The sequence below is a fragment of the Bombus impatiens genome, unplaced genomic scaffold (assembly GCF_000188095.3).
Source record: "Bombus impatiens unplaced genomic scaffold, BIMP_2.2 scf_0296, whole genome shotgun sequence".
Lineage (NCBI taxonomy): Eukaryota > Metazoa > Arthropoda > Insecta > Hymenoptera > Apidae > Bombus > Bombus impatiens.
Genome location: NT_176715.1, coordinates 435,338 through 461,020, shown reverse-complemented (window position 1 = coordinate 461,020; position 25,683 = coordinate 435,338). Strand labels below are relative to the sequence as shown.

The 25,683-nt window shown below is 33.4% G+C and overlaps 1 protein-coding gene and 1 long non-coding RNA gene across 2 annotated transcripts; one reads left to right on the top strand and one right to left on the bottom strand.

Annotated features, from left to right (window-relative positions):
* Positions 1 to 1,235: 1,235 nt before the first annotated feature.
* LOC100745414 (general transcriptional corepressor CYC8-like) lies at positions 1,236 to 20,645 on the bottom strand. Its single transcript, XM_024367146.2, has 3 exons — positions 20,420 to 20,645; positions 6,185 to 6,387; positions 1,236 to 4,034 (listed from the first exon to the last, which is right to left on the bottom strand). Exons 1-3 carry the CDS (start codon positions 20,439 to 20,441, stop codon positions 2,085 to 2,087), a joined length of 2,175 nt encoding a protein of 724 aa, XP_024222914.1. The 5' UTR covers positions 20,442 to 20,645; the 3' UTR covers positions 1,236 to 2,084.
* LOC117151567 lies at positions 10,562 to 25,117 on the top strand. Its single transcript, XR_004461589.1, has 2 exons — positions 10,562 to 10,665; positions 24,865 to 25,117. It is a non-coding gene; the product is annotated as an uncharacterized LOC117151567 (long non-coding RNA).
* Positions 25,118 to 25,683: the final 566 nt, after the last annotated feature.

The window sequence follows — 25,683 nt, the reverse complement described above, 5'->3', positions numbered from 1 at the left end:
GAGACCAAGAAACAATTGTCAAACGTTTCAATATGACCAGTATAAAAGCACATGTATAGTGTTTTATGAAAGTATTCGAACGTTTCTAAATGTTTTCTATGTACGATACAAAATATTTTGAAACTTCAGCGGCACTGTAGCAAAACACGACTATCAAGTTATACAGGATGGTTGGTAACTGGTGGTACAAGCGGAAAGGTGATTCTATGCGAAAAAATAAGTTCGAAATATAGAATAACAATTTTTCGTTCGAGGCTTTGTTTTCGAGAAAATCGACTTTGAATTTTGGCTCGGTACGCGTGCACTTTATCGCGTCTCGTTATAACGGATCTCACTGTAGATCGTTGTCTCGATGGAAAAATTAAAAAAAAAAATTTTTTTTTAATTTTTTAATTTTTAGTAAATTTGTATTAGTAAAATTTGGAATGGCTCTGAAAATGTATATGCTAGTTGCAAATATTTATTGAAAGAAGATACTTTGCGAAGATTGTCAAAAACGATCAGTAATAAGCTACAATTTATAGTCGAACCATCTTGAACATTAACTGTACGTTTAAGACTGCTATCCATGCTGTATACTAATTTTTCATTAAGCGTGTATTCGCAACAAATGTCTCGTAACTTCTACATACATTTACGGATTGGTCCCAAGTTTTCTATGATAATCACGATAGTCGTTCGTATAATGTACGTAATATATTCATAAAAATATTCGAGCAATCTAATCCTACGTGATCCGTAATAAATATCTTCTAGATGACGTTTAAATGGATACTCAAGGCTTCAGATTAAACCAATTCAACTCCTAATGTTACATGCTGTACATTTGTTAAATGAAACTACCCTGATTTTTTAGTAAGGGAAAAGAAGCGTAAGATAGAGAAATGAAAATCAGCAGCTGATTACAAGTGGAGGAAAGAAATTAAAAATTATAACAAATTTCGTATGTTGTAATGAATGGAGAGGAAATAAATATTACGAAGAAGAAGAGAAGATGCACTTCCTTCAAAGTGTTTCCTACGAGTGTTCATCTCTACAAATGACGAAGATATCAATATCTACAGCTTGAAAACTAATTTCACAATGATTTTATCTTTAAATCTTTTAATGTATAAATAATTTCAGTACTTATCAATTTTCTGCTTAAAAATGATTATTATAGGAAGAATAGGAACATTTGATGTAATAACAACAGGGTAATAGAAGGATAGAAGATATGTCATACATGGCAGAGCAAAATTTCTGAATTATTTTATTCAGTAAAAATCTAATATATACAAGTATAATAAGTATAAATTAAAATGATTCGACTCAGCACCGTCGCACATACCGCCTGCAAATGACATCGCGTACAAGGGTATTCTAGGATGTACTCGTTTGCGCCATAAAAATGTATCAACGATATATATATGTGTATGTGTGTGTGTATTTACTTTTCGAGAGCTTTGATACAATTTGACCGTTCGTCTTGATCAACGCTACGTATAAAATTTACATTTCAAGAGTTCAACTTGATTGTTAACGAATTTTAAACTGTGAATGATGTGTTAGGAAAAATTCAAGATACATTTCATTCGTTTTAATCATGCTCGAAGCAATTGCATATGCATAAGACTGGAAAAGACACCGAAAACAGAATGTAGATTGAGAAACACGAAGAACCGTTCACGCTGCATCTAGAAATGAAATTATCGCTAGGTTTTAAATTTAATTTTACAGTTCTTACTTCGAACTGTTCATCGGTTAATATATTTCATTGGGTTGGCGAAAAAGTTTCCTCGCTTTTGTCAGTAGGTGACATTAACGTTGCTTTAAGTATCAAGACCTAGTTGTGTTTTAGCAAATGCATACATAACTTAAAAGCTTACATATTAATATGTCCTATAAAAGAAAGTATTGTTTCTTGATAAAAGTAAATTCGATGAATAATTTCAGTACTATCCAATTACGACTCAAGTTTATAACTTTTACTACGTTATAAAATCAAAGACGAAAGATAAACTGTAAGAACAGTATTTAAACTACATGCCGCATTATCCTGGACTTACAACGCAACGACAAGGAAAAGCCACGTTTCAACGAAATTATTCTTCGTGTTTGAGCGCAGGTTGTCTCGTGCCGAAAGCCGGTTCGAGAGGTACCAAGTAAGTAACTTTCTCGCCTAAATCACCTTCCTTCTCACTATGCTTCAGAATCGGCCTATTTTTTCTAACGAGCTTGCGTGGACGTTGAATCACCTCTTCGTAGGTGATGTATTCAGACCTTGTAAGAGGAGCTTTTTGTTTCTTCGTATAATACGGGTTATTACCCGCAGATGTATTGTCGGTTGCGTAAATTTGTTGAATAGTTTTGGCAGTTTGCGTCACAGGAGTAACAGTGTATCCTGCGTTAATCAATGCTGACAAGTCTTCTTCCGTCAAAGCGTGTGCCTTGGCTGCGGGTGACGGTTGAGCACCGATTTGATCCGGCTGGGCGGTTACTTCTTCGATGGTTACCGACTTAATTGGTGACTTTTTTAGCAAACCCGATTCGGATACGTAAACCGACTGAGAAGACGAAGGGAGCTTCAACTTATGGGTTTGCCGTGGTTGCGTAATAACAGGTTGTACGTGGGCTGACGCTGCTTCTATAACGGGACTCGCGTCATCGGATTTTGGAACTGATCTAGGAACGTAAGAAGAACCAGATGTTTGGTATTTTTGCAATTGATCATTGGTGAAATAACTATTGTGAAGGAAAGGAAGGGCGGTAGTGGTTGAAAGAGTATAATGATACACGGATGAGTCTGGATCAACTTTCTTTCCTTGCACTTGGCCCTTGGAGATCGCCAAAATTTCGCCTTTAACCTGATTCCGAGCTTGAAGCTGGGACTTGTAAAGAGCTTCAGCTTGGGCTTGCGCTATAGCCTGAGCGCGCGCTTGATTCTTCTCGAAATTCAGAGCATAATTATGAACCTCTTCCTGCACCTTCAGATGAGCTTGCTGCTGAGCTTCGAGTTTGCGAATAGCGTCAGCGTGTGCCTTAAATTCCTGCGCTTGCTGCAATTTCCTTGCCTCGGCTGCCTCCGCGGCTATCTGCGCTTTCAACTTCGCCCTATAAGCAGCCTCTGCACCTTTTGGATGCAATTGTTCTTGCAAGTGACTACGTCCAGCATCGCTCACTTGGGCACCTTGTTGGATCTGTTCTAGAGCAGACTGTTGCCTGTAACGTTCGTTCGTGAGCCTCATATGCGCCAACGCATCTTGGTGATGCTTTTTGTAAGCAGCCTGCGCGATTTTCTGGAAAGACAACGCTTGTGCCTCCGCCTGAGCTTGAGCCTGAGCTTGGGCCTGTTCAAGGGCTTTCCGATATGAATCGTCATCGATATAATCGTATTGTGGCGACTGATTGTAAGCTTCGGCAGGCTGAGCTGCTTGATAATGAACAGGCTCTTCGACCGATTGATAAGCAGGTGCCGGTTGTGGCTGTGGTTGTGGTTGTGGTTGTGGCCGTGGTTGATGATAACGCGGTGGAGAAGTTTCAATATGGTACTGCTCGGGCAATTGAGGTGCTGCCACGTTTGGTTTCGCGTACTGAGCCGGATAGCTTACTAATTGCTGGGAATATGCGGATGTGCTTCCTTTAGGTTGCGTCGGAAGAAGTTTAAATTCTTGGGCTTGATTAGCCGAGACTAGTTGCAGTAATTCTTGCTCGAACGTTCCCAATTTTGGTTGGGCATAGGATGTTTGATATACCGGAACCTCGGAAGCTTTCGATCCCAAACGGGCCGTGCGAATGGCGTCTGTGCGAGTTTGAGCTTCGACTTGAGCTTGGATGTCAGCAGTTAATTCGGCTTGAGCCAGAGCCTGAGGGTGAAGTTGAGGACGAGGACGAGGCGGCACTACCGTTGGCTTTCGGTAGTTGTAATAAGCTTGTTGCAATGCTTGCTGTTGTTTCGCGTATGCTGGCTGCACTCTCCGTGGAGGTGGTGGCGCTTGGTGTTGCGGCCCTTCCTGCGCGTATTGTTGTAGTACAGATAAATACTCCGGTGGTAGCTAAAAATTCACACATTTTCTCATGTAATCGTCGTTAATAGAAGATTCGATAGTTCAATTGCACTTTATTGAAATTTAAAATGCTTTATAAAAACAAAATACGTATATCTTCTACATTAAAATGCTACTTTATAATTATAATTATCTAACAATTAAAAAATCATATTCCGGGTTAAACGAATCAAACGATCATGGGTATTTACCGAGTCATTCAATTTTTGGTACGAAAATAAAATTAATTAATTAAAATAAGAACAACAAAAGAGATAGCATCATATGAATAACTTGAAAATTTTAAATATCAGGATACCTTGACCGATTTGTAGTAACAGTATATGAATTCTGTCAAAGTAAAGATGCATAAAAACTATTATATTTGCTACTTAAACATCACTGACTACTACTCAATCTGATACCTAATTTAAAGAATTAAAAAATCTGAAGATAACGAGTTTGTCAAGCAACAGAATAATTTTATAATATTTACAATCTATGTATAATCTGTTAAAAAAGTTAGGATAACAGTTACAAAAAAGATTTGATAAACAGATGATCTCTATGTATTCGCAAGCAAGTACCATAATCAATGAATCTCGTTTTAAATTGAAAATCGACACTGACATATCGCTGAAAATATTTCTATGAATGAAACAGATGACGATCGTAGATGAGTCGATAACCCGTAGGAGCGTGAAGATTCATTCAACGTAACTTATAGCGGCAATGGCATACAAGGCCATGCAACGTACATAGAGCGTGTCTACCGGCTGCAAGACTTATAGACGGATATACTCTCGATCGTTGGGTGTGGTATTACCGGTTTTGTCTGGTCGGACCGATTAGAAGGTAAAAGTTATGCAAGAGAGCATGATCGCGTTTAGCACGACGAAACGATCGCGAGCGAGTGTAGGTGTCGAGGAGATTTAAAATTCCCTTCTCAACTAAGACGTTATACGTCGATGATTCATTTTCTTCGTTCCCACTTCCTCGTGCTTCTCTTTTATCTTTCCATTAAGAAAATGTACTGTGAATCATTCTGGTGCATCCGTGATTATACTTTTCGCTTATTCTTTCATATCAAATATTTGGAAATTTCCCTACTTGCGCGATACCTGCTTAACGTTCCAGTTAGCACTTGATATCGTCCCTATCGAGAAGATGAGTAGAATTAGCAACTATGAAGTATATACTTTACGTGTAATTTATTTAACTACGTAGTGAATCGAAGTATACGTGATACATTAACGTTACGTCAGAATCGATTTCATTTAATTAACTTAGAAACGTACCACAATGTAGAAAACCTTGGCAATAGTCCTCGATTAATGGCTACACGGATTTACGAGTCCGTGGAAACATATGGTTGCAAAAGTTATACATAAAGTTACCATATCTGTAATGATCTTTCTAAGAAGTGGATGATTCTACGCGTCTAGGATACGCGGCTGATTCAACAAAAGACGAAAAGGACAGTCGCTAGTGACGACATTAATGGAATTAGATCGATCGCAATTGTTGGTTGCAACACAATATATCTAGTTCGTGAAGGCGGACCCACCGTTCTAATGGAAAAGAAAAATGTGTACTGTCCGTGCCTATGCACTGTGTAGCCGCTCACCACGTTCGTCGGTGATTGGCGGCCAATAGTCACGGTTGACCGAGAGCAATGATGTTGCCCGTTTCCAGGAACATTTATTCTTTTAGGATAACAAAGACAGACACGTCGGTATTATTTAATGTGATTGTTCACGAGGTGAAATTCTTGAATGGGTTTACTATATTTCAACATTCGCACGCTATAGGTGCTTCCATTTCCTTTCTACTTCTTCTTAATATATTTCGACGCTTGTCTTCTATCTTCTCTCATTGTGTCTGAGGTATAAGTCTGTTAGGTGAGAGCCTTACCGAAGAGTCCATACTAGCAGATCTTGGACGAAACACTCGCTATATTTTGACGCTTGTCCGTAAAAAGAGTTAGCAAAATATCAAGGATAATCTTTCGCGTAACACTTGACCAGTGTCCTTAACTGGCGTACTATGCATCGATGTATCTGACATAATTAGATAAGTAGGCATGAAACATTGGAACTATTCGCAATACTTCGCGAAACACTACTTAAAGTATGAATTATGAAATGGTCAATCGTTACCTCTTGCGTATCATCGGCTGATTGAAGAATGTACTGATTGGCTGGAGCACCATATTCGGCAGTGGCTGTAATCGGCGATCTCTTCACAGGCTCCTTGACATCGATTTCCAACATGACAATGTCGCCTGCATTGTCAGAGGAGGTTTTCGCTTTTTCAGCTGTGTTTGAAATCGCCTCCTCGGCCCCGGAAACCGTTAAAAGACCTATCAAAAAGCAATGAATTGCAGTTTCTAAATAACGAAATAAGAATGTCGTTTTAGCAGGTACAGTACTGTACAAAATTCTTGGACCATACATTCGACCAAAAGAAACTGTTTTGTTACTTTATTGTTTAATTAATTAACATAACGCTACATGCTTTTATCTCCTACCAACGATCTAATCGTTGTTTCTTCAATAACTTCCTAGATTTGTTTTAAGAAATTAAGCTGATCGATCAAAGTATTTGTCGTTGATTTCTATGATTTTAAGTCTACAATTTTTAAGTTTCAGGTGATTTAGGCGAGCGACGAATTCCATCACGGACAAATGGCGTGACTTTGGACAAGATCCAATCGTCAGGACACTGACAAATGAGAACGTTCTGTGAAATTGCCGCGTGACAACGTTAGACCACGCACTGCTTCTGTGACAAAAGACATCATAATGAGTCCTGTGTGGGACGTCTTGCAGCAGGTAACTTACTCTAGACATTACTACGGTGGATTACTACCTGTTCCGATCGATGCAACACTTGTAACACGCCTTATCCTATACCCATTTCTAATTAGCGAGCGAGGTAGAAAAATGACTCGACGAGTGGATCTTGTCTAAGAACACAGTATTTTTCCACGATGGAATTTATTACTTGCTTGATAAACGTTTTAGAAAAGCAGGGCGAACATTTCGACCGAATAACTTACTGTATTTTTCATTAAATAAATTCCGAAGAATGCGAGTTATTCGCTTGTACATCTAATATTTTAAGTAAAATATATCATATTTTAAGCAAAAAATATTTTAAGTAAAAAGAATTTTTAAGACAGATATTGAGATCAATTTGGAATAGTCGATGTCTCGTACGGTCTTATTTTAATATCTCGATAGGTTATTTTGAAGAAATTATCAAACTCGTTTTATATTTTGTACTACTTTATTCTCAACAAATTAAAAAGCTGACTTCTCTTCTAACTTTCATTCTTTTTCTCGATACTTTTCTTATATCTATATATAGACTTGTGGTGCACTAGGTTCTAACATTTAGGTCACAGCTGTATTTATCATAGAATGCACAAATCCGTGAACGAGGTAGAACAACGAACAAGCATTGGGAAAAATAAAATATGCAGTATTATACAGGGTGGTTGGTAACTGGTGGTACGCGAAAAAAGAAGTCGAAAGTATAGAATAAACATTTTTTTTTTCATTTTTCCATCGAGACAACGATCTACAGTGAGATCCATTATAACGAGAGTGCACGCGTACCGAGCCAAAATTCAAAGTCGATTTTCTCGAAAACAAAGCCTCGAACGAAAAGTTTTTATTCTACATTTTCGACTTCTTTTTTCGCGTAGAATCACCCCCTTTTCGCTTGTGTCACCAGTTACTAACTACCCTGTATAATTATAGGTAATAACGCGATCTAAGATTTTCACACGGTGTTGTGGATAAGTGGAAGCATTGAATTAGTATTATAGTCCGAAATAATGTGGTTTTGATTGGAAAAGTAGGACAGCGGTATACGATAATATTCTTTTCCCTCAGAAAACTGCGTTTTAGAAGAAATCGATATTGAAAGTTCGTTTACTATGTGCGCCTTTCCGTGACCTCATTTACGCCTTGGTTCAACAAATATTGCTTCAAATTATTTGCCTTTGCCACATTAAATAACGAAGAACGAACAGTGGGACAAGAACGTTTATTGCTAAAAAATTGTAATATGTAAATTAATGGAAATGACTTGATTTTCTGCCAGCGTAATTCCACCTTTACTTTCTAATATATATTTTGTATTCGTAAATGTTCGATTGTAGAAGCTCGAACATTTGAATTCAGTACCTTAATTATAATGTATAATTATAATTTCCTTGTGGCACATAACAGAGATTTAGTGTAACTGCGTAAATAAAAATACATTAATTTAATTAAAAGGGGATTTTCGTGTAACAACAATAAAATCAAATCTTCTTTTGATTATTTGTTTATAATATTCTCCCAAACGATATAGACCCAATTTATCTGCCGAGAAAAATAAATTTTTCTTTAAAACCTTAGAACTTTCTAATTTTTCATGTCTTTCTTTCCTCAAAAATAGATACAATGCTACTTTTAAAAAGCTTCTCAACTTTTGCCTACAACGATAACTACATTGTCAAAGATGATCGCAAGACTTTTACGATATACAATAAACAATAACATACATTTGTCCTCTAAGGCTATCTATTTACATCCCAAAAAGGTCAATATAATAATAACGCAACAAGGACACGTTGAGAATAAGGTACTAAAGAATTATTAGATAATAATGATAAGCTATTAAACATAATATTTTGTAAAGTTATATACAAAGTAGGTAAATATTATTTGACCTACTTGTAATGCGATTCAATAGAATTGCGGAAGACGAATTCGCAGGTGACTTTTATGTCGTTCCGCTTGACTGAGAATGTATAGTCTGAAGGCGGAAAGGAGTTGGGAAAGCAGTCTAACGCAGAGAAAGTTACGCGGTCTTGAGAAACTTTTCCCACGAGATTCACTTTCGACGTCTTTAATAAAACCTTTCATCATTGTTAATTTAATCAAAAACTCTAGTCTAATTAAAATATTAACAAGCCGAGCATCCCAGTGTTTTGTTTCGACTCTACGAATTATTTTTTTGTGCTTTATATTCTGTGCATATCATCGATCGATCTAAAAATATAATATTAAAGATATTCTCGTTGTATCATGCATACGATGATAAATTTATAAATCAATATAATGTACGTTATTATAATATTGATATATTAAAATATTTCAACAGAAAGTCCGGAACAATTTAACGGTGCAAAAATATTTCAATTATTTATGATGAACTTGCACGTTACTTATTCTGTAAATTAAATAAATTCTATATCAACGTTGTAATTTATGACACAAGAAAATGTACATTTTTAGTTCAATTTCCGCTAATTGAATTCATAACAAAATGTAACAATCAACAAACACTTTTCTTAATTGTACGTAGTACAGTAATCGTTCAATTATTTAGTGCTTACGAAACAAATATTCAATATAATACATTGTATATGTATAGCATAATGTAATAAAATATAGTATAAACATAATACATGTGTAGTAAAGAGAAATATCAAATTATTTCGAATAATTGAAACACTGATGGACTTTTAGTAAAAAAATACGATCGAAAATATCTTCCAATCAGCGATCTTGAGATCCTTCAAACTTTCACAATCCGGATATCGTTGCTTTTTCCTTCGAATAACAAATTGCTTCCGGCGTACGTACATCTGCTGTTATAATATTATGTAGGATTAAAGTAATCCTAATAATACATTGGAAAATATATCCAAGAAGCGATAATCGAAATTCATTGTCCTTGAACATTTTCTCCAATCAAACGAAAGAAGATTGAATTTTACCATTTTTAATAAATGAAGTAATTTTCTAATAAAATTCGTACGAGCATTAATCTTACATCTTTTTTCACACAAGGTAGAAAGTTCTATCTTGAATTGAATTTCTAAAAAGACAATATATATACAGGGTGGTTGGTAACTGATGGTGCAAGCGGAAAGGGGGTGATTCTACGCGAAAAAAGAAGTCGAAAATGTAGAATGAAAATTTTTCGTTCGAGGCTTTGTTTTCGAGAAAATCGACTTTGAATTTTGGCTCGGTACGCGTGCACTTTATCGCGTCTCGTTATAACGGATCTCACTGTAGATCGTTGTCTCGATGGAAAATTAAAAAAAAAAATTTTGTTCTACATTTTCGACTTCTTTTTTCGCGTAGAATCATCCCCTTTCCCCTTGTACCACCAGTTACCAACCACCCTGTATATAAATATATTAGAACAACAATCTACAACATACTCGCATCGATTATCTTATACCTGCCTGTTCCAGATAAAATTCCATCAAAAATAGCGCGCAGATGTCACAAAGCGTATAATTTTTGAAAAGAGAATAGAATTTTACGAAGATTGTAATTATCTGGTCATGTTCCAGACTTTCGAACCAAGTTGATTTAAAACTATTTAATAAATCTTCCTGTTGAACCGTATTTAGTCTGTCTGTAATAATTTTAAAACACGCGCTACAAACTGTACAGGCGTTTTTTGTCTGTCTAAGGTTCAGGTTCTAAATATCAGGTCAAAATTTTCTTCACCATTCCTGTACTAGGTATGCTCTATTAATTCTTCAAGCATTCACATTCTTAACATTCAGTCTTCAGTCATCCAAGCTTTCCAACGCAACGCAATCTACAAATCCAGTCGTTTCCACGTAGGTATACATATCTCACGATCTTTTACTTCCTTTGAAAGGTAACTCGAACGTTACTGTCACTTAAACATAATATAGGTCGTGCACAAAGAGGTTGAGTCCGCTTTTTAAAATTTTAGTGCCAATGCACTTGACTGATGCTTATCTTATATAAGTTCTCAATTTTCTCTTCTGTTTGTTTTGCCGAGCTGACCAATTTCACAAACGAACGACTCATATGCTTCCTACTCAATACGTTTCAGTTACACATTTGTTTCGCTGAATTTGCTATCCAACATCAATTTCCTCTTCCATTTCTGGGTTGTAAAATAGCTAATATTTTTGCGCGAAAGCTTCGAAAAATTTACCAACTACTGAATATGAAATAGTAGAATTTATGGCTGTTTGTAAGAGAATTCGTTAATTTGATTTTATAAGTTTACTATTTTTTACAGTTTCTTTACTTTCCCATTCGCGTCTAATGACTTTGCTAATGAAAAACTTCTATCGTTAGATTAGTCAAATGTATAAAATGCTTCTTAATAAAATAATCTAATTATAGACAAAATATTTTACAAATACAAATGACACACATAACGAACAAATTTACAAAAACAGATAATATGTCAATAAGAAAAATAAATATATAATATCATAATTGAAGATATAGCCAAACATATCTGGAATTATTTCGGAGCAAATAAAATAGTTGTTACGTTTGAATAGTCATTACATGAAAAACAATGACCTTGCTTCTGACGACCAGTGTCAAACAATCGTTACCGTGAAAGTGAATTTGCAGGAAGTTTCTCTTAGATCCTTTTTCTTTGTCGAAGTATGTAATGATAATAATCTTATGATACACCTATAAACCGGTCTTTATTTTTCTAAATACATACTATGAAAAATTAGAAACAATTATATCGATTACAGCATAGAGTAATTTCAGCTATACAGTATACAGGGTGGCCCACACGAGGTGATCAAGTATGATAGAGATTCTGCGTGGGAAAATGAATCGAAAATGTAGAGCAGAATTTTTTTGTCCATGGCTTCGTTTTCGAGGAAATCGAGTTTCAGCGAGTCTAGTTAAAAATTGATCTACTGCAGTGAATTATCAAATTTATCCTTCTCATGTACAAAGCATCTTATAAAAAAATTCTATTGCACATGTTCCATTCATTTTCACACGTAGAATAACCTCCTGTCGGTTATTGACTGTTGTTTGGTCATCTGGAATTGGCCGTATTCAAATTTACTTGATGAATTTTCGAAATCAATTTTCTCGAGAACAATGCCTCGGACAACAAAATTTTATCTCACATTTTCGACTTATTTCTTCACGTAGAAGCGTCTCCCAGTCGGTTGACCGTGTTATGCGAAACACGCTGTATATATGTTGTTGTTACAAACATGCGATTAAAAGACAAAAGCAGAGAAATGAAATCGTAGAAACGAAATGAGGTGTTATCATTGGAATTGGCCACATTATAGGTAAATTATAAAAAATAAAAAGATAAGATAAAAGATCTATACTCAGGAATTGTAGTCCCAAAAGTTTCAAGAAATTCCTAAATATCGTAAAATGACCGCCATCGGTAGATTAGCAGTGTGCGTAAAACGCAAAGGTTTAGAAACTGTTTAACTATGCTAAACATGAAAATTGAGAATAATTAAAAATAAAAGGATCGTTAGATAAAAATGATAAGTAAATAACACGAGTAAGAGATAAGATATTCGGGAACATACCTCAGCCGACATTCAAAGGAAAAGGATCTTCAATTCTGTAGGAAACGCGATTAATGTGATAAAGTCCTGTATTCTAATCAAACAATTTTTTTTATTTGGAACTGCTATATTATTTTACTGTATCTGCTATATTCGCTATAATTGACTTGGCAAAATTATCGATCCTCCGCGTGCCAAGGAGGAGAGTAGGATACCTGCTATTTAGTCCCATAATGGACTTGAGAATTTTATTTTGCATAGTTCGTGCGCACAGAACGCAAAGCTTTAGAAACTGTTCGACTATGCTAATTGTAAGAGTTCAATTTTTATTATTTTTATTACGCAAATAACGCTATGCGCCTTATCTAAGCTTTTCACTTAATAATAAATAATTTCCCTCTTTAAATCACACGTATTAATTCTTAGTCGAAAAAGCGCAAAAGAATGGGTAATGCACGTCTTTTCACTTCTAGAAATATCAGTTTTTACAATCAACTTTCTCTGCGTATCGAATCACAAGGACGATGTACGATACGAATTTAAAACTGGAAAGTATACTATTGCACTTAATCGTACATATATATATATACATATATAATTGACCGATACATGTATAGAACAGAAGCGAATATCATTAACTGGCACGTGCCTTGAAAATTACATTTCATTCCTGTTGGTAAATATAGTTCGTACGTAGGAAGCATCTACGATAATAGACAAAATCAAAAGATTGACATATGGAATGGTAACGTTAGTACCCTTAGTACTACGTACTACTAATAGTACGTTAGTAACGTTTTCATTATCGTTTAATAGTAAAATCAACTTTGAGATTCCTATTGAGTAGTGTTCTTCTAAAATAAAATGCTTTTAAAACAAAGCAAAGAATTATTGATTAAAATACTATCTCTACAAATGCATTTTATTTTAGAAACACTTGAAGACTGATTTTACTCTGGTTTTTAGAAGACTTTGGTTTAGACTGGTTTTTATGAAGAATAGGAAAGTTTCAAGTTAAGTCCAAGTGTAAGATGTAACGGACAACAGGAAGTCATGTAAAGTCGAAAAGCGTGGACAATAAGGAATAAAGGGGAATACATTTTACAGAAGATAAAACGGCGTTCGGAAAAGTAAATTTCATTATTTTTGTTGAGATATGTATAATTTTCTGTGCTGGACTGGGTTAAATGCACTGGTACAGGTACTTGTATGTGGGTACCAGTGTGTGGAGCTATGTGTGTGCGCGGCGTCTCGAAAACAGACGAATGTAAACTATTCAGTCGGTTAACAGTCGAGTATAGAAGAAAGTGCTGAGACGCGTGCAAAAGTGTATCGATGAATATATAAGAAATCGTCCATGAAATAAATATATTACTATTTTAATATTAATCCTCAGTATAAATTTAGCGTTCCTATAACATTATTTCGGCTTCAAAGATCCACAATTCTCAACAATTTCATTTTAATATAAGGATGGATAATAAAAAGTTAAACTACAAAGTCTAATCTTGCTTTTGTCTTATTCGCTAATTATTTCGCACAAAGTTGTGAACATAGTCAGAGATAGAGGACTGTGAACCTAGTCATCCAGGCTGGGAAAAGATTGCTAAACTGTTTCCATAGTTTGTCTACAGCCGAGATCGATCTTAACGTTTTTCTCTCTGGAAAATCTTTGTTTGAAGTAACTAAGAATGAAAAAGGAAACCTGAGCATTGACTCTTGTTTTCCTTTGTTATTACGCAAGAAATTACGCGGATGCGAGCAATTTGTTCGCGTTGAGTAATGAGCCGAGTGTCTTCAACTGAAAGACAGTTAAGTAACAACCTCCGGTTAACAAATCTTATTTAATTAACGCCTTGTATTTCCACAGCCCTGCAAATTTCAACGAACACGCTGACTGTTTGCGTTCAATATGCAATATTTGAGTACAAGCAGCCTAAGTTTAAGTACAAACTCGATCTATTGGAAAGGATCGTTTAAATAAGCAAATTATTGCGACAGGATGTCGCGAATAGTTATAAATACTTTTAATTCTACTTTAAAGCTACCTAAACTTAATCTCAATCTGAAGTTTTACGTCAGGCAAGTGATCGCTTTGTTATCCGAAAATTCTATTATCCGAACTGTACCAAGATATACCCGATGTAAAGAAATTTCAAGCATATATATGACTGACGTAAATCTGCCTAATAAAAATATTGTAAGAAGTGACTTGATGAAGATTTCTTTCTTTAAGTTCAATGAAGAAACATGCTCACGACGACAATTGTTGACAAATGATAAAAATCCATCTTACGTCTAAAGTCTTGCAGTCCTTTCTTAAACACCCTGTATATTTTGAAGAAACATCCTTACAAATTGAACTGTCCGCATCTACGCGTCTTTAAACAAATCATTGAAGAAGACACTATACTGTCCTCCCTGCGAGCGATAACTTCAACGAAATCAGAAACATTTCAAATATTTCTGGGACATGATCTTGCTCGAACAAAGAGTTGCTTGTAAGATTTTTGCACCGTTGGATAAACGAAAGGAACTCTCGGTTTTTCCGTAGAAGGAGCATTTGCCACTGTTGTGGTCACTTTCAAAAGTGCACATTTTTTGTACTATACAGTGAAGAAGAAACACAAGCGGACTTATGAAAAGATTATTTACTTTTTCTTCTCTGTAATTTGCTTTGCTTCGTATGACACGATCACTTGTTTTTAATAGAAAAGGGCAAGTTATTCTCAGCAAACTTAGAATTGGACACGATAAACTAACATATTCTATAACTTTATTCTATCTGTAGATTATCGTCTTAATCGTAGTAACGTTCTCCAACAGAAAATTAAATTCGCTCTTTCAAATGAAATTCAGATATGTCTGTATCGTAAAGGGTATTGCAAAATTTATTTTCTCAAAGATATTAATTTATATCGCCAATTACCATGTTGTCAATCTATCGATTTAATTCTAACATATACTGTATCATATTACTGTTAACCATACTGTATTGTATTGTAATTGTACTGCATATGATACGTATGTACATATGTTCAAAATGTACGAATGCTATTATTTAACAATGTTTGCAACTTGTATTGCCTTATCGTATTTTACACGTCTTATTTTTGTATATTCTTGTTATGCATTTTCTTAATCGCGGTAGCTAGTGACCATAAAAAATGATTGACCTGACCTTAAATAGAATAAATAATAATAATAGTATTCGATTAATTATGAACAGATATTCATCGTCCTTAAAGATTCTCTTTAAGCTGGAAATTAAATTTACATAGATATAAAAATAACCAAGGAGCATAGTAATCTTACATAAATCTTGCAAAGCCTTTACCGGAAGTCAATGCAATCAAATGATGACTTAGAAAGTCAATGAAACCTGTCGATCCAAGATAGTTCGTACATCCTTGCGTCTCATTATGATGACTAATTGACTCTATACTCATTCATCATTTAGAAACCTCAAAATGAAATTGCAAACTGCGAGATATAATATTACAATAATTTCCATAATTTCTTCTAATAAGACATTTATATTTTTGTTCTTTCGTCTGCAAAAGAAATGACAAAATTATGTTCTACGGATTGTTTTCTGCGAAAAATAGTTTTCAAATATCCTATATTTTATTATAATTATATGTATATTAATTGCAGTTTCTTCTATATTGTGAATGATAAACAAATACCAATGATCATATAATGTTGTTTAATTAAATTTTCACTCTACAAAAACATATCTGTCTTTTCATGGCTTTTTAAATGTTTATAATTTACTCTAATATTATAATAATACAATGTACATAATATGTGTGTTATAATTAATTTTTAACAGTAATCTGTAATTTTTTGTTCTATCATCTCATAACGAATAGACACGTATTCATCTTTATAGAGAAATCTATATTTCTTGTCCAATACAATAATCATAAAACGACTGTTATCAGTTTTTAAATTAACAAATCTTTCACACTCGATGCTTTTAAATAATTTAATATTAGATATTTTTACCCTTCCGTTCTATAATTACTTCATATCGTATCGCACACAAACACAGAAGTAAACACTTATTTGGCCTTAGTTCTGAGATGTATGAATCGATGGTGATAAATTCTACAAAATTACGACTTTTGTCCAAATATAGAATGTAAAATGTAAAATATAGAATGTGGAATGTTTGTGTCCAATTTTAATTACATTGTTACTATATTTAAAATTCACTATACTGCATTTATTAGACAATTTATACTAAATTTACTGTATTACTATAATTAAAATTTGTTTGTTACAAAGCATATAGTACATTGATATCGAATATTTATATCAGAATAATTTAGAGAAGGTAATTAGTAACAAGAAATGCGATATATCGCGGAATAAAATAGGATAATTTAATATGCTGCATTATTTTATTTATACCAAGATAATTCGCTGTATTCCTTATTAGATTTTCAACTAGTTTTCTCACGAAATGATCGAAATAGAAAGTGTCATTATGATTGATTGCTTCAGACGCAAGGTGGTGGACATTTACGAGTGAATGCGATTTAAAAGATATTTATTATATGTTTTCATAAGACTTAAGTTCGAATCTCAATGTGAAAGTAAAAGACCAATGGAATTTTCAATAGAATTGCGCAAAATAATGTCAGACGCACTAATTTGTATGTACAATAAATATGTTTTTTTTATATTTCTATGACCTCTTCTCCAACTAAGTGATTTTATTAAAAAATATATCACGGAAAGCAAAAAATTATTTCTACTTTTGCATTAATTGTTCAATAAATGTACACCAATTCTATGTATAATACAAATAAAGCAACTGATTATTATGTTTGTACAAAAATAAAAACTGTTTTCCATTAGTTTATCAGTCAGTATTTCTATAAATTAACTAACAAGAATAAGGGATTAATTAAAAATTTGGATTAAGCGTATGCACGTTTTAAAGCTTTTCACACGAGCCGTAACTCGTTAATTAGATTCACACGCATAACAATAATGTCATCTTACCTAAATTATTCCCACGGCGTACGTTATTTCACTAACTTCGAATCTGATCTGAACATTTTCAGAAAATTGAAAGTAATATCTTATTTTTTACAGTTACGTAACAAATAATCTATTTTTGGAAACAGTTTAAGTATGCTGTGAAGTGTTGCGTACAAAAATTACATTTATTTATTTGAAGTAGAATATAAAAGTATAGCGATATAGGTGTGAAATATTTTTCAACCCTCTTGAATAAAAATTGACACTGTTATTTTAAGACGTATAACACAATTATCACTGGTAGACTGTCGGATTTTGCACCGCGTAATAATCGGCCGATTAATCATAACGTCGCTTCATAGGATGAATTATTTATTAGTTGATTTCGATCGAAATAATCGTTTCCCAATACTTTCTTTTTTTCCAAATTTATTTAATAGCAAGTAATGAAAGAGCTACGTGAAATAAAGATAAATTGAATGGCATAAATGGCAAATCGTCGCTAATCGAGACTCGAATGTAGACTGTGTCCACGTTCACTGGAAATTACACATACGTACAGGTTGACCGGTCTTAATCTGTAAACGCAAATTACTCGTACACTATGTGTTGTATAAAAAAATTGCTCAGATAAGAAGTGAATGGTTTCAAAGTGACAATCTAGTGTAAATAACTTTTTTATAGACGAACACGTAGAAATTATATGGAGGTGATATACGTTTCTTTAAAGCTGGGTACTCTCTATAAAAAGATATATAATTTAACTTTAATTCGTCAAATTTAACGCACGAAAGAGAAAGAAAAATACAATGCAATATTCAAGCGTTAAATTTGACGAATCAAAGCTAAAATATTCGCGATTAATTATAGGCCGAGTACTTTTTCTAAGGAGAACAACGAGCTGTATCGATTATTGCATTAAAAAATATATAATACCATTTAAAAAGAAAGTATTTTATGTTCATATGACCTCTACGCGTCCGTGTACGGAAAAGTGTACCAAACTGTGGCTTTCTCGGAGCCATTCGCTTCTTATTTAAATTACCATTTTGCGCAGCACACAGTGTATCAGTAATTTGCATTTAAAGATTAGAAGGGTCAAACGACATCGTATCATTTAACCCCGATGTAATATAGTACCTAGTAGATCTAGCTTACACCCGGAAGTCTCGAACAACAAAAGTTTGGTAAATACGTACGGTAAAAGTTTCACCACGGTTGGATAGTAATTATTAATCCGCGGAGTTATATGCATTTATGAGAGATTTAAAAATACAAAAATGTCTAGAAAGCTCATAATATGTAAAAGTACGTGAAACACTCAAAGTATAGTGCTCTTTAGGATATTTAATGGATGAGATCTAGCCGAGTTCCTATTTTCTTTTTTATTTAGTATTATATTCATAAGAATATAAATTTACGCAAATGCTCGTAGTCTAGTGTTAAATTAATTGCTTTCCACTTAATTTAACGATTTTGACTTATTATCCAAAAATCGTATCGCATGTTATTTCGAAAACAATTTTTTAATTTCCCGTTAAGAAATAACATCATGCCATTTCTTGAAAACAAACAATTTCCTAATTTATTACTGTCACAAACGTTCGACTAATTTTTAATTCTTCTAATTAAGAAACATAACAAAAAAGACGCGACATTGATTAAAATACATTAATCGTGAAACAATCGAGTAGCATTGCTTAAAATTTGTATTTATTGTAAAAGAAATAATTTATTTTAAAAGAAATATTTCAAATGAATCTCGTTCAGGTCTGTGTCGAATATAATTACTATGTAGGTATGTCACGGTAAACGCGCTCATGCACACGTAGAGAAAGTATACAAATACCTATATTCATACACGATCAAATTTTCATACCAAAATGATACAATTGTTACACATATATATCATTTAAAATATTCACAATTATAATAACGAAATAAAAGAGTTTTGTAGAAAAAGAGGATTAAGGTTCAAAATTAGACCTGCGACAAATCTCTGATTAATTAATTAAATTAATTATAATAATGGTTATATATTAGTCTCATAACAACCAAGACTATTAACAGTTGTTTAAACGACATTATGTTTTTGCTTTTCCATAATAAACCATAATAAACCATTCGTGATCATATCAAATAAATTTAATATCATTCGTATGATACAATGTTAGATTTTATAAGACGCTGTTAGGAATTTACGACAATCATTAAAAACAAATTGTTAATTTTCTAGATGGATTTATTTAGAAACGTTATGTCCAAAGACTAGTATGCAGGAAATAAAATTTTTGATCTCTCTATGCGGTCAACATTCTACACATTTGTATAAGTTGAAACGCGAAAGTAACCGAGTTGTTCGGGAAGCAAGTTTCTAATACGAATGCACTACCGTACGTGCGCAGTTTATCCGGAGAATCAAGGAAAGTGTTGCTGCCTGCTCCTAATTTTAACGAACAGTCCCAACTGATATAACTTGATGCAACTTTTGCTCAAGATACAAATTATACGAGTAAAAAGGGCATCATTAAAGAGAAATATATACTTAAATCACGATCATCTATGCTTCATTAACGATATCAAATTTTGTACATAACGAGAACTACGTGATCTAAAGAGTGAGAAAAGTGAGACACTGTCACAAAATCCTCATAAATAAACCTGCCTTGTTAAATTTTCGTGTAGAATTACTTGTATATTCTATATCGATATCTTATCGCAAGATTTGATTTAAAATTTGTGCAATGAAAATATTGAGAGAGTAATTTTCGAAGATAACAAATTTGTCGAACGTGTTCGAAATAAAAGTATTTACCACGCGTTGAAACGTCAAACGCACTTACATGTACCCAAGAAATTTAATATTCATAAAATCACACATGATTAAATATATCAATCTCGTAGCACGCACTGTTCTCCCTTACTTTTGTTTCTTTTCTTTCGACCGATCTTTTAAATAGTCTGCACAAATAACGTACTAATAGTCACAAGTTAGAATGAGCACCAAAATACTCGTCCTTGTCCCATGAAATGCATGACGTAGCATACTCACCTGCGAGGATAAGCAGCCACATGGTGAACAAATGAGTGACGAAGCGCCGAGTGAATGTTCGGCAGAAGTAGATTCCTAGTGGCTTTATAGACGAAGGGGAAAGGCCGCACCCGAGCAAACCAGGTGGGGTTGTTACCACTTTTCTGCGACGAACTGTTTCTAGGTGCACATCGCCGGTACACGAACCTCAGGAAACAAAGACATTAATGCACGTCGATTTTATAGACATCGTTACTTATTTTACTGCTAACAATGAATTCTACATACTGACTTGCAGATGCAGCTACTTCATATTCATAGCATTTGAAAGTTACAGTGTGAAAACGAAACTGCGATAAGATTATTGAATACAGATCAGAATTCAAAGGAATTTTAACAATGCGATATACCACAGTATAAATAGCCCACGGATGTTTACTTTTATCGACACTAAAGAAATGGAAATTTGTTCGGCTACTGGGTATTATAAATTATAAGAAGTATTTTACTTTCTTACTTTGCGTATATATATATGAATTCTTATAATAGTCAAGATCATTAACAGCTGTTTAACCGACGTTATAAACTTCAATTTAATTTGTATCCTTTTATAGCGTGTTTTTCCTTTTCTATTTTTCCATTCATCTCTTTATATCTCTACAATTTCGTATAATTTCTACTATTCATAATCATATCGAGTAAGTTTAATATTGTTTGCACGATACGACAGGACAATGATGGATTATATAAGACGCTCTTAAGAATTTACCATAATAATTAGAAACAAATAGAAATTACATCCGCATAAATAATTTTAAGCACTTTCAAGATGGATTTATTCAAAAATGTTATATCCAGAAATTAATATGCAGAAAGACATTGCGCACTAATAATTAGTTGTACTGACTGATAATGATTTGTTCATTTCATCCAACAAACAAAATAAGTTCTTATCTGAATTATTTACTACGAGTAACAAATAGGCTCTTAATACAGGATAAAGTTAACAAATCAAATCGTAGTAAAACATAATACAAAATTAATCTGTGTGACTGTCTCAAACAACAGTTATATGAGCAAACAGCTCAATTGATTGGAAATGTAGAATTATTATTTTTACAATTGCGATTAATTATATCGTGATTCTCTAAGGGGATCCTTTTTGAAAATTGATTGTAAAATTAATGTAAACATAAATTAGTAATATAAGATACATGGTATATAGCAAAGAAGTTGATCGAAAGGAAAGCACGACGTTCCGTACGCTTAGGTGAGCGCAATACGGTGAATGTAAGAAATTCGAGAGCAAATCACCGGGTACTAAAATCTACTAAACTTGGGACACTGTTTAAAAATATAAGTAAACTTGAATAAACGTGAATAAACAACCAAGACTAACCGCAGAAGCGACTGGACCACACATGTAAGATATATTAGATTATTTTATATATCCCTATTTAGATGTACGTACGTATTTAATTTGATTTTAATAAGGCCACTTATTACATTAATATATATCCACGTAAATATAATCGTAAGTATTATTTGAGTGGTTCAAAATAATGGCGGTGTAACTCCCACTAATGTTGCATATATTTAATGTACAAGTATATCATCTTGTTTAATATGGTAAAAATAATATATATGCAGATACTTAATTGTTATACCGATACTTTTTAATTGTCTTGAACATGTATGTGGTATGATTTTGATTTTAATAAAATTGGAGATACACCGCTACTATTATTCTGACTGACACATTTGAGAATTTAAAAATGTATAAATGTCCCAATAAATAAATATTGCCAATAAAATAGTTAATATTACTTTGCTATTATTAGTTACTATTATTACAAATAATTACATAAGAAGATAAAATAACTTCCTAGAGGATATTATGCAAATTTAAATTTTCGTGTACGCCATTAAAGAAATGGGACCTAAATAAAAATTCTCTTCATCCCCTAACTGCTATAAAAAGTACCTTACTTTGCATATTTCATATATTCTTGCACATTACAGATATTTTATACATTTTCGCACATTTCAATGTTTATATCCATATATATATCATATCAGCATATATCTATATCCATATAGTAAATAGAAAAATAGATTTATAAAATTAAAACAGATCATGACAATTATTTTTAATTGTACTTTTATGTTACGCATATTATTAAGTAACATTAAAAAATGTATAGGCAATTGTGGTCATTGGTTCTACGAGTATTCGAAGACTAACAGTGAATGTTATCAAAGTCAAGGGTAATATTGTAATCAAGTACAATATCACAAATTCAAGTACATTATAAAGCTAATCTAATAATGAACTTGTATCATTTTTGTTCCCACAATATATCATATTACAAGGGTACGTGTGTAAAACATTGAAAAGGCATGTACTCGCTATCAGAATTGCTAAGTTGGCAGATATGTGAATACATTTAATTACATAAATAGATCTGCACAAATTAAACGAAACTCGTTGATTCGAATGGAAAGAAACGCGTGCGCGCATCCTAATAAACATTATTTCATCGATTTAATCGTGTATAGAGATTCTACAGGTTTGATTTTCAAACTGGATCAGTGGCGATGTTTCATGATTGCAACAGACAATCGCCCTCGCAATGAGAATTTCTCATAGTGAACCGTATGTTAAAGTTTGCCCGTGTATGTGCACGCTCGCCTGTGACTAAATGCGCACGACAGACTGTAATATAAACGCGGTTATGTTCCTGTAAGCCGCCGTGGGAAAGGTAATCGGTCAGAAGAAAAGCAGACTAGGCGTATACATGTGTACAGGGCGGCACTCGCTTTCAATGTCCTGTTATACGATCTAAATAATTTTGTAACGAGCAGTGAGAACTTTACCTTAAAATTTTCCTATAATGATGATTTGATCGATTCTTCTAATGATTTAGAATATAACAATAGATCAAAAAAGTATTCAAACACATTTAGACCCTTTACGCGTAAATCGTACAAACTATTTTGATATCTGATTAGCACTATAACGAAACTAAACTAGCACTATAACAAGAATCATCAAAGTAAATGAACAGTCAATTGTTCACTATATTAATAAGCAATATTTACCATGAAACCATTTTTACAACTAATTCTATGCTTAAGACTGCTATTCGTGTTGTATACTAAGTTCCACTAAGTGTATGTTTACAAAAAGTGTCTTGCAACTTGTGCATTTCGGATTTCAAATTTTATTATTATTATCACGATAATTATATCCCATCACAGTGCTTGCAAATTGCAATATACAAAATTTCCAAAAAATTTTTCCTTCGATAAAATGTCAAGGTCATACTGAAATTTCTATATGACACACAAAAAATCGCTAGTCTACACCATTGTTTAAAAACTCATATTCATCTATCCACAGAATATTATGTTACGAAGGTTGTTGGATCTAAAATGATTCAAAAAACGCAGTAGGATTAAATGATCGTTCCCTCTGAAGCGTCAACGTATTAAAAACTAATAATAAATCTTTTAAAAAAATATGATATTCGTTCGGAGCCAAGTCTAGGGTGTACCTACCTGTTATAAGCCAAGTGTAGGCACGATCCTTCAATACCTTCCATTTAAAATGTTGGAAAGGTTGACGAACATTTTCAGTATTCAAAAAGCGTATGATAGATCGCACTCTACTATCGGCGAGATTTTCAATTCTCATCGCTATTTTGAACGTATGAAACAACAACGATGTTAATTATTTAAACACAAAATTTCGTATGGTTTACAGTTACTTACAAAGCTGAGCGCATACCTATGTTGGTAATGAAAATTGGCGGGAAATTGAATACAAACATATATATTCAATAACAGATATATATACTTTATTCGTATATGTTAACGAATGATCCTCCTCCATATAATGCATCCCCGTAACATAAAAGATCCTTCTCCGTGGTTGATTATTGGGCATGTATTTCTACTACACTATAATGATACTTTGGTATTAGGCTGTCTCCATACAATTTGTTTCTTCCTATCTCGTTCAAATAAGTTAATTTCAGTTTCATCGGGAATGATCGCAGATTCATTTCCAAAAACTATGATCATGATTTATAAACGCTTTTGCAAATTCTATACGTTCATTTACCTTAAAGGTCGGTTTCTTTCGTGCAACTCTACCATTATATTCTTCTTTTCTTAGTGTCCTGCAAACTGTTTCGTTCGAAATTTCTTTCTGAGGGTAAATAACTTTCTGACATCAATTTCCTTTCAATTTCCACATTTTTCTTCGGATTTACTTTGATTTGTCGCTAAATAAGTCCTTTATTGTGATTTCCGACAATATTTGGGTTTTTACTTTTTATAAATATATGTGCTTATATATAATATTCATTCCCTGGCATTATCGCAACATGGATGTACTTTCATTGAATAAGGACGGGGTAGACATGACATTAGATGGGACTTTATGCAGCTTTGTGTTTCAGGTCCTGACATACCGATCTGGAAAAAAATTAGTGTTTCTTGCGCCTTCCGCAATTTGTTGCGGCGGACATAGGAATTATATTCAACGATACAGTGTCGCCACATGTAAACACAATATTAATCCGCCATATTGAAATTTATAATCTCATCAACAAGTATGCGAATTGTATTTAATAAACGAATCTTATTTAAGGACCAATAGATGTACATGTAATAAATAATAAAGTTGATGAAAAAATTTTGTCATGAACGTTATTTTGCGCGTTTATGCTCGAACCAATAAGCAATGCGGCCCCAAAGTACCACATGACCTTGTTTTCCGCTCTCGTAAGTAGCTTCATACTTCGCAACTGTCCGTGAAGTTTATGGTCGGTTCATACGATATCCCTATGTCCATAATCTTGACTAGGATCATATAAATGGATTGTGACACTCGCTAGGGAAAACACAACAAAATTCTCGTTTTTGCGAGACAGATAGAGGTGGGTAGAGAATCCTGTCTCTGTTTAAAACATTCATAGCATATCACGCATGCGCAGAATGTGAACTTCTTGTCTTCCATGTTGATTGTTCGCGACTCAATTTTCGGACGGCTTCTTTTATACTTTCGATATATGAGCAACTTTTATTTACGTAATATTTATATTAGGTATCTGATATTAGGAATCATATATTACTTACATAAGTAATATATATTTCTTACATACATATAGATATTACCTTAAAATTTTCTTTCTGGATTGAGATTATTATTGCAGCAATTATTCGTTTCTATTTATTGAATGCTACACAAATTATTATTTAACAAGTAATTTTTTCAT

Bases quoted from the DNA above. Each gene is read 5' to 3' on its own strand.
- LOC100745414 (XM_024367146.2), bottom strand. From the start codon at position 20,441: ATGTGGCTGCTTATCCTCGCAG. The intron at 6,388-20,419 runs GTGAGTATGCTA...GCTTTTTGATAG, and splicing joins GTGGCTGCTTATCCTCGCAG to GTCTTTTAACGGTTTCCGGG. The intron at 4,035-6,184 runs GTAACGATTGAC...GTGAATTTTTAG, and splicing joins CAGCCGATGATACGCAAGAG to CTACCACCGGAGTATTTATC.